Genomic DNA, 11,052 nt, shown 5'->3' with positions numbered 1-11,052 from the left:
AATGCATTAGAAAAGTAAAATCTGGCCAATAAAAGGGCTTAGTTGCACGGTTCGACGAAGAACTGAAGAAGTTCCGTCGAAAGACTTGATTTGATATTTTAGTAGTAATGATTTCTACTAGTCGGGCTCACGGAGTCTGATTACTTAATAAAATATATTTTTGAAAATGGAAAAGGCCAACGAATCCAAGTTACAACTATGTCGTGGGCAATAGTCTTTTTAAGCCATCTGAGTTCATTTAGAATTCATTTAGGGCCTGAAAACAACGTTTAAACATTTTCCGAATCTTATTTTTGCTTAATTTTCGTATTAGGGCTTTGTTTAGACTATTTAAATTTTATAGCCGTCTTTTAGAAATCAGTTTTGACATTAAACGTTTTGTTTGTATTAGGAATTGCGCTTGTTTTTCCTCCATTAATTCTGGCTGCGTCAATTTGCCACCACTTTTGAAACTAAAGGAGGTTTGTTGTTACATTGTCTAGTTAGGGGTCTGTTTTATGCTTTACTCTAGTTATCACACTCAATTTTCTACCTTTCTCTCTTTTCAATTCCCATAGTATCCGAAAATATTTATACTACCTCTGTTTTTAGTTATTTGCAACAAGTGTACTTTTCACGCATGCCAAGGCAAAAGTTTTAGTAGTTGTTTAGTAGTGGATAAATGGGTAGTGGGGCATGTGATTAGGGTAAAGTGGATGATTAATTAATTCATCCCACAAACCACCCACCAGGCCACTACACCGCCCACACCACCACCCACCAGGCCACTAGATCGCCCACACCACCACCACCAGATCGTCCCATCCAGCCACCCATGCACCCCCGGTGCACCAGGCCGCCCGGCGCCCACCAAACCGAGCCTTAGCCACAGACCCACCACACCACCACCAAGATCCCGACATCCGCCCCACCTCGTAAACCACCGAGAAACCACCCATAACCAAATAAACCCTTCCAAAAAACCTCACCCACCATCTCAAAATACCCACCTTACCCTCCCCAAATAGTCGTACCCACCCCAAAAACCACCACCTCCAACCGGAAAAATCTAACACCATGAATCGCGCCCCTAAAAAAACCAACCCAAAGATACAAACGAAAAACCATTACCTTCTCTATCATCAATTAAAGCTTTATTTGGTCAAATTTAACCATTAAAATTCTAGATCTAGAATTTTCATGGTTAAATTTGACCATAAAACCTTCAAATTTGAGCTTTAGTGACAAGACTGAAACAAAAGGAGAAGGAAGAGAGAGAAAGCAGAGACGGCGACAAGCATGACAGCGACGACGACTTTCGGCGAAGGTGGTGGTTGAATTTGAGGGGAGATGAACAAAGAGAGGGGGAATTTATGGGTAGATGGAGATAGAGTGGAGATCGGTATGGTGGTAGTAGTGGTGGTGGTGGTGGACTGGTGGTGGTGTTTGCCATTGAAGGTGATGGTTGAAGAAGATGGTTGAAGGAGATGGTGAGAAATAAGTGAGAATGAAAATACAGGGGTTGATTGGGGTTGGAAGGATGAATCTGATTAATCATAGTTAGATAGTAGGTTAGTACATAATCAAATTTTTATAATGGTAATATGGTAATTTTACCATTATAAAACTTACTACAAAAGGAAATAAAATTGTTTGTTGCAAATAATACGAAACACCCAATTTTAGTAATTGTTGCAAATAACTACAAACGGAGGTAGTATATATATATATATATATATATATATATATATATATATATATATATATATATATATATAGAGAGAGAGAGAGAGAGAGAGAGAGAGAGAGAGAGAGAGAGAGAGAGAGAGAGAGAGAGAGAGAGAGAGAGAGAGAGAGAGAGAGAGAGAGAGAGATAGAGGGTTATTTATCAATTAAGATGTCATTACTTCGACTAATTCTTTATACAAACTAAAAAGATCATAATTATTAGCAAATATACGAGATCACAAACGTAGATTGCTCGCGTCTAAAACAAAAAAGACGTTATAAAGCTTTTTGTAAAGATCCCAATACCGGCTGTTATGAGTCTTATTCCTTATAGTCACAAATATGAAGCAAGCTTCAGGCACAGAGAGATAATAAACAGTGTGAGATTGATCAAAGTTAGAGCTAGTTAATAGGTATGTCATTGTGGAGAAAAATTAGATAGGGAGTGTATCATAATATTGACTTTGACTCAAGATAATAAAAAGGAAAGGAAGTAAGGGAAATGTTTTTAAAGTGAACTTGCCCACTAATTTCAGTGCTACTGCCTCTATTCTCTCTTCTCGCGAAACTACCACCATCCATCCACAGCCCACCGTTGCAGTCCCAGCAACTACCTAAACAACCCAACCACCATCATAATCTCAACGGCCCACATTTACCAATGAACACTCTAATACGAACCCAAAGCACATTTGAGAAATTATGTATTATTTCAATTAATCAATTGTTTTCATACAATAACATAATGTTGAAATTATGAACTAATAGACAGGATTAAAAACTAATATAATCTTAAGCTAGCAAGGGATTAAGATTTTAAAAAAATGTCATGACCTTCACAAAAATGCTAAGAATACTGAGTTTATGATATTGTAGATCATACAAATGATAAGCTAATGCTTTAAAATCTATAATGAATGAATTGAGATAAATTAATTGCAAATGCTCTAAACTAGAATATAATTATACTTGAGTAACGATTATGGCTTAACTACACAATCTAATGTGTAAAGCTTTCTTGACACCTTTATTGTTTTCCAAAATCAATGAAATGGCGGTATACAATGTTCTCTTAAGACTGCATAAACATGAGACTCGTGTCACTTTTTAATGGAAATTGTCCATATTAGATCTGCATCAGAACGAACTGATACTATATCTCCAGTCACTATGTTTGATGTACTTAACAAGCCGCCAAACATCATCTCCGTGTCATCTGAAATAATCATAGGAAATTTATGTTAAACGTAAAACAAACACACCACCTAAAGAGGATACATACTACTTGTCAACAAAAATAAATAAAGAAGAAGAAGAAGAAGAAGAAGAAGAAGAAGAAGAAGAAGAAGTCAAATAAGAGCTAATAAGGTTATAAAGTTCTAATACGGGCTAATAAATTCAATCCGCAACTAAAGTAAGTTTAGACATAGCAAAAAAATTCATACAAGTTCGAATTAGGTCTAATAGTTCATAATCTTCATATATTAGATATATTCGAGCAAATCTAAGAGTTATCAAATTGGGAGGGCATAAAGGCCATACAAAACTAAGGGAACAAATGAATGTAGCAAATTGATTGACATGCTATTAAGTTTGAGGGTCTTGATTGGGCTAATATCAATTGAGTTATTTGTACACCTAATACGAATAACATTTCTGCTATTTGCAAAGTTCATGGATTTTCTCTTCAATAATGTACGTCCTAATATACTTCATATCTCATATAAGGGTGCAAACAGGAACAAATGCAAGAGAAGAGGAAAGAAAAGGGAACTGAATGAGAAGATATTGACCAACCAGTTAATATTAATTCAGCAAAAATTAATTAAAACAATAACAGAGAAACCTAAACGCCAAAATGAACTATGCAAATAGCACACAAACATCTACTTACTGAGGTTCCATTTTAAGCCAGAGGTTGTGGTATGAAAAGCAGGCACTCCAATTGGTAATAATCCACAATGCGGCCCAACAACAGAAGGCTGAATATGGATCTCATGATGATGAGTTTTAGGGAGAAGTTGGATCAAGCAGTCATCTGAAAGAAGGATTATTCTCAAGTTAGAGAATCGATAAAGAACATTAATGTTCCCAGCTTCATGATCAAAGCGTCCACCAAGTGCTCCGGTTACAAGAATGCATAGCTGCAAGGTAAGTAAATCAAACAATCAACTCTAACTGCGGAGAAAAAACCCCGGTATTTGGCTCATTGTCCAAGTTAATGAAATATATATAGTATGTAATATATATTCCTATTGCACCTAAACAGATAAGGATGCAGGCATAGCATAATGCAATAGCTTTAAAGTAATCACGAGGAGGAAAAAGATGCGAAGCTCAACAGCTCAAGAGCATTTGAGCCAACTTACATCTGATTTCTCAGATTCTGGAGTCAGATTACTGAGATGTGATATACACTTGTGAAGGTCTGTGGTATCTTGGTCATGAGATTCATTTATTGCATCACACCCCTGACAGCAGAAAACCGGCAACAATGTCAGCATTCGCATAAACCAAGAGAATCATGCACATTTAAAAAAGAATGTGAACCACATAGCACAGCTAAACATCCAAGTAAAATCCAAGTACATAGCAGAAAAAAGTATTAGCTCATGTTCTCAACCAACTGCCATAAGCAGCAGCGTACTAAAAGGGAAAAATAAATAAATAATTTTTTTTTTAACAAAAACGATCCAAAACGCAGAAATCAAGAATCACATATGTCTAACACAGGGTCAAGCAAAACAGTAATGGCTTTTAACAACTGCAATTCTATATAAGCAGATTGTCACCATGCAAGGGAACAGAAGCTATGGAGCTCAGTCGTGGTAATCAGTATCAGGGACCGATATGTCATATGTGTCCAGCTGCAAATATTGGTTATTTGGGGGTTTATTGCATGTTTCTGGTCCAATATATTGGTGCCCAACATACCTATGTTGAAACATGAGGTCTCTGACATGGGCACACACACACACACACAAAATAAATAAAATAAACTAATAAAACAAAATAAAGAAAGATACAATTGAAGACGTTGCAGCCATAAAGGCATGAATACATGAGAGTAAAAATTTAAACCCCATTCATAACAAGGAAAATTATAGTTTTTTTAGTTCAATCTATCCCCATGCACAGCACACAAGCACATATGACAACATCAATTACATAGAGCACAGAGCTACAATGTAAAGGTATGAAAATAAAATTAATTCTATGCTTGCAGTCAAAGATGCTAATTTCCGTAGACCCTTAATTGAGAACAAAAGGATAAGTCTAGATAGTACGAAGTATTTATTTAAACCACTATGATGTAAGCTTTTGTTTTGGAAATGAACTAAGTTCTCCACACCTAATCAAACCCATTAGATGAAAGATAAATAGATATTTATATACTATAACTGGTGACAGCATATATATATATATATATACAGAAAGCAAACAACCTTTTCTAAAGCATTATTCTTAAAATGACCCTATTGATAAAACCACTAACCAGATTTGTATAAAAATCCAGAATCTCTGCTCTGACGGAGTCCATGTCACCTTTAATTAAATCTGGCATATACCTGTAAACAATCCAAATCTTAAATCAATTTATGCAAACAAAATCTTAAGTGGCTACAAACACAAATAAAAGATCCAAGTAACAATCAAAACGACAGGTACATATACTATATTTCAAAGGGTAGCTAATGATCAACCATGTTTGTCAGTGCTTGTATAATTGAAATAAAACTAAATAAAATAACAGGATTTGCATGATTAATGGTAGCACTGCAATGATAAATACGAAATGTTTTAGAACTTTAGGGAATGTCTTGATCATGCAAGCATAAATGGTTCCATTTCAGCACCACACACACACACACACACACACACACACAAGGCAACTTCAAAGTTGATCCATATTGATTAATTCGATTCCAATTAACAGCTAAAGGCCTAAATCACAGTTCTCTAAGTATTCTCCCCAGGTTCAAATTAAATGATAGCAAATAGCATCTTCTTGCCCTTCAACATTTTCTATCCTTATCATTCCTTTAGTGTCTTCGAAACCAGGACAACTACTCATGATATTACACTCCAACCAATACAAAACATTTCGAGCATAAGTAAATCACATCCACCATTAAGTATAGCTATATGCCTAAAAGTATTACTGTCCCATAATCATGCACCCATTGCACGATGGACTGGTGTGGTAGTAACATGTCATTTCCTTCTTCCAAAATAAGACCCCCCCCCCTTTTCTCTTTTTTCACTATCATAATATACACATCTCAGAGATCAAACACATTTCAAAGCTTAACCTACTTAAGAGATAATAACCAACTCTAACCAATATCAAAGATCAATTCACACGATTTTTGAACCAAGGTCTATACTAGTACAGTTCCCTAAGAACCGCTTAGCTTTATTATAACTTGTATTTCAAATAATTGACAGCAAGTATTTTTCATGAAATACATGAGCAAGTCAAATCGCTATAGTAATTGTTAGACTCTTTTCCTCGATGCAGACAAAATGCCACATTAAGTAAATATATACACGGCTATTATATTCAATCAACCCCCAACAAACACACATTTATCACTCTATAAACCACCGTTCACTAATAATAACGAGGTCATTTAGGTATGCTGTTCATACTAATTAGCCTAATTGAAAGGATTAAGACATTTGACAAAATAAAGTGGCCAAAGACGCTAATTGAAATAGGGGTTTCACTGTTCTCCAAACAACAATCAAACATCATCTCAACCCTATGAGCTGTTAACAGGCAAGTTCATGCCAAGCAGTTTTCTTCAGGATTGTATTAAATGAATCTAATTGGTAACAAATGAAGCAGATCTTCCCACCACACCAGCAACTCAAACAGTGCAATGACTATGCTTAACTTCTACAAATACGTCACGTAGTCCGAGACTCCGGGTATGCGGATGCCAAGCCAAGTTGAACCAAATTCATACACCAAACTTAGAAATAAAGGAAGAAATAAACTAATTCAGAAAAATGGAGTAGCATAAAAATTCAACCTGAAGACGCTACTTTGGCGCATTACTCAAGCCAATTAATATAGCATTCAATCATTTTTATAACTACAAACCATCAACAAACTCAACCCAACATAATTGACCATTTAATCCACCTAAAATTACAAAATAAACCCAGTAAAATTTACATAAAATAAATTCATATTTATCATATTATATATATATATATATATATATATATAATTCTTAGAAATGCAGAGATTAAAATTAACCTTTTGCGAACATCAATGGGATTTTCAAGAGGGAAAAATTGGGGAATTTCATCAAATAAACGATTAGCTCCTCCATCTGCACAAATTCTTAATTTTGCTGTACTATACACAAATAAAACACCCAAATCAAAAATTAACCGCCAAAAATGAAAAACAAAATAAAACCCATGAGAATTGGAGGAAGAAAACGTACCATGGTCCCAAATAAGTGGGGCAAAACGAGGGAGACGCTGGTTAAGAATTACCATGGCGTATTTTAGCGAAGAACCCGGAATTGGTGGAAGAAGAAAAGAGGAAGAGTGTTGCATAATTTCCATATTATTATCACTGTAATAATAATGATGAGAAATTTCAGTGGATTAATTTGTTGGGATTTGTTGTTAAATTGGAGATCAGCCTAGTGTTTGTCAATGGCTTTTGTAGAAGAGAAAGTGATGTTTGAATGAATGAATGAATAGAATAAATATACTAGAATGAGGTGTTTGAAATGAATGAATATAGCATGAAATTATTCAAACTATGGCGGAATAGGTGGGTCTAAGATTTGATTTTCATACTTTCTCCGCTTCATATTAAATGACACATTTTATCTAGGCACATGTCAATACATACTTTATAATGCAAATATCCTTGATTATATATTAGCAAAAATTATAAAAATGTGATATTTATTAAAAACTAGATGTTGCAACGAATCTAACAAGACCCCATATAATTATGTTTTTTCTCATCACGAAATCACAAAACAAAGTCAAAGCAAGTCATATAAATAGTACACACAATCAAACTTTGTTATCTAATTTGAAATGGAAGAAGTATTTTAGTATCTTACTAATCCCTATGGCCCCATAGCGATTGACAAAACTATAGCTATGTTAAAACTTATTTATGGAGGGATTAATTAAGGTAAAGAGTCAATTAATTTACTTAAAAGCCCGTTAATTAAGGTGAGGATTGGGCACCAACAAGGCAACACCACCACCTATCCACCCTAACCACCCAAAACCCACCTCGAAGCCACCACAAACCGACCTAAATCCTACCTAACTATCCTGAAACGGAGAATGTGAGTTAGGGTTTTAAATTTTCTAATGAGGAATGAATTAAGTTATGTTACTATTTGCTTTTAAAAATAATAATTGAATTAAGTTAATTGAATTTTAAGTAAGGGTATGTTATTGATTTCATTTTAAAAAATGTACTATATAAGGGAAATTTAGTTTGTTGCAATATACCTTCCCTTTATAGCAAATGATGCACAAAATATGAAAAGGAGGTAAGTAGCATGAAATTCTTTTAACTATGGCATAATCGATGGGTCCAATATTTGATTTTTCGTAACTCAAAGCAATTTTACAAATCCGTATGGCCCCATACAATTGAAAATATGATGGTTATGTTAAAAGTTATTTACATTTTTGCTTTGATTTAAAACTTATTTACGAATTTGTCATTCACATTGGTTTGGATATGATTATTGACATTTTTTTTATTAAATTTGTAAAGTAAAACTGCTACTCACGATAACGATTTTACTATATTTTATATTATAAAATGGAAAAATTGTCCACAATAATCCGACCTTTATCTCATCCGCCCAAAATAATCCCGCTTTTCAATTATTTTTTAATAATCCGACTTTTAATGCCAATCATCTTAAAATGGTCTCAAGTGACCTGCAACCGGTTGAGGAGGTAATTTTTTTTAAAAGTTTAATTTTCACGTGTCACCCCTTGATTGGTAAAAGAAAATATATATATATATATATGTGTATATATATATATATATATATATATATATATATATATATATATATATATCAATCAAAATTACAACAAAAAAAAAAAAAAAAAAAAAATCTAATCGGACCGGGAAAAAACCACCGCCTAAGCCACACCACTTGAGCCACCACCATCCCCACCTGACCATACCCCACACCCACTTGACCGTACCTAATCGGACCGAAACTCCACCCCCAGCCCGAAACCGACTGCGCCGACCATTCCCAAGGCAAGAAGGCACCAACCCTAAGCCCATTCGAAACCCTACCAATACAGATTTCAAGAAACGGGGTGGTTGAAGGAAAGAGGGGTCAGAAGAGGGGGTAGGGGTGCGCCGCGCCGGGGGTCTGGGCAGCCAAAGGCGCAGGGAAGCCAGGAAATCGGACGGCGGGGATGGGGGCGGCAGGGAAGGTGGCTTGGGCTGGTGGAGTGGTTTTTCAAGTAATTAATTAATTTTTTTTTTTTAATTTTCTTAAAAAAAATTAAAATTTTTTTTTTTAATTTTTTTACTTATCGTAGGCCGACACGTGTCATCTAATCTGTTATAACAAGTTAGATAACCGGTTGGGACCATATAAAACAGATTGACATTAAAGGTGGGATTATTAAAAAATAATCGAAAGATGGGATTATTTTGGGCGGATGAGGCAATGGTCAGATTTTTCCGGCCAATTTTTCCTTATAAAATTCACTTTTTGGTCCCCACACTGTAACTTTCTTATAATTTTGTGTTGTGCAACATCTAGTATTGTGATTATTATAAAACAAATGGAGTATTGGAAAATAGAGGAAGTATGTGATAGATTGATAATCCTCGAAAAACGTTAATAATATTAGTACAATGACTAATTTAGTTGCAAGTTAAAATATAAACAAATGCTGATGTAAAAAAAATAAATATATATTTATATATATAAACAGATGATATGACATGAATGTCGATTCTTTGAAGGTGTCGGCAATAGTCTGAACTCTGAAGAATCATGCAATTAATAAACAAAAGAACATGGGAAACAGATGATTGTCAATATTGTGATTAATCATCAGTTATCAGTGCAATCTTCACATGAATAATAAAAAAAATACTTTCTCTAATACGAATATATGATGAGCCCGGTCCGGCTGACTGATATTATGTCGGCTTTGAGCAGAAAATTTTGGTCAGGCTCATAACCGCCTCTAAAATAGTGTCGAACACAAACTGTGGCAACTAATGCAGAACGGAGGGCACTTCAAATATTAAAGCATAACTTTTTTATTTGGCTTTACATTGACGTAGTTGTTTTGTATACCAATTTGCCAAAAATAAACCACAAAACAAAAGTATAGTATCAATTTATGTACTGTAACTAATATTGACAAACACGTTTTTTTTTTCCTACTTTACAATTTATCAAATTAGCAATTCAACCTTTTAATATGAACCTTTAAAAATTGGGTGGTTAAAATTATTATTCACATATTTCAAGAAGAATATAGTGAGGCGGATTAACTTGTGTTGAATTAGAGTGTTTTCAGACAGATAAACAGGCGGATTAATGCAAATTCTATTCAATTCTCTATCTCTATATTCTATGTTTTTAATTTTTCTTTGTAGCTGTTGTACCTTCTTTGTATCTTCCAATTTTGTGGTTACATTTTCATCATAAGTGTGTTCCTTTTGACTAGTTAATTGAAGAAAAAAGTTGTACAGTAAGTTTGATCATAAAATTGTGTAGAGATTGACGATGCAACTCTCAAGTATGAATATCTGCCAAACTATTATTTTTGCTTTTCTGTGAAGCAGTTCATCAAGTACTATTTTTGTAATTTGGTAATTGTAAGGTAGCCATTTGATGATTTTAATTGCTTTATTTTGTTCTTAACATGTTTTAATGCATAAAAAATAAAACAAGTTGTACAAATCAGATTCGGGTCACCAGTATTTTTAACCCATAAATAATACGTATTAAAAAATTAATAGGTCAAACGAGTTGGATTCGGGTCAACCTATTTATAAACAGGTCAAGAATACAAACTTGACCCAACCTGATTGCTACCCCTAGTTTTTATGTGTCAACTAATGTAGATCAAAAAGAGTGGTTTTCTTCCGCTCAAAACATCACTTGAGACTTGGAATACAATGCAAACGACGCTGTTTAGAACAAACCCCTTTATTAATTTTGACAGCAGAACATAATAGATAAACCCACATTCTTACTTGTAAGGTTCAAGTATTAGATCCATATTCTTTCTCAAAACAACATTATAAAAACCCTCGAAGCCACCTATCTGTTAACAGACCTATGCCGACGG

General features: G+C 34.3%; 1 protein-coding gene across 2 annotated transcripts; it reads right to left on the bottom strand.

The window, feature by feature from the left end:
* Nucleotides 1–2,655: 2,655 nt before the first annotated feature.
* LOC110739218 (thiamine pyrophosphokinase 2-like) lies at nt 2,656–7,496 on the bottom strand. Of its 2 annotated transcripts, none has more exons than XM_021919673.1 (6): nt 7,170–7,496; nt 6,977–7,073; nt 5,204–5,276; nt 4,077–4,178; nt 3,602–3,851; nt 2,656–2,923 (listed from the first exon to the last, which is right to left on the bottom strand). In XM_021919673.1, the coding sequence occupies exons 1-6, from the start codon at nt 7,291–7,293 to the stop codon at nt 2,808–2,810; spliced, it is 762 nt and encodes a 253-aa protein (XP_021775365.1). In that variant the 5' UTR covers nt 7,294–7,496; the 3' UTR covers nt 2,656–2,807. The 2 variants fall into 2 exon arrangements, with proteins under 2 accessions (XP_021775365.1, XP_021775366.1); XM_021919674.1 differs by having other exon boundaries at nt 6,977–7,078; nt 7,170–7,261.
* Nucleotides 7,497–11,052: the final 3,556 nt, after the last annotated feature.

The sequence above is a fragment of the Chenopodium quinoa genome, unplaced genomic scaffold, assembly GCF_001683475.1.
Source record: "Chenopodium quinoa cultivar QQ74 unplaced genomic scaffold, ASM168347v1, whole genome shotgun sequence".
Lineage (NCBI taxonomy): Eukaryota > Viridiplantae > Streptophyta > Magnoliopsida > Caryophyllales > Amaranthaceae > Chenopodium > Chenopodium quinoa.
The sequence above is the reverse complement of the archived record's forward strand: the minus strand, read 5'-3'. Positions and strand labels throughout refer to the sequence as shown.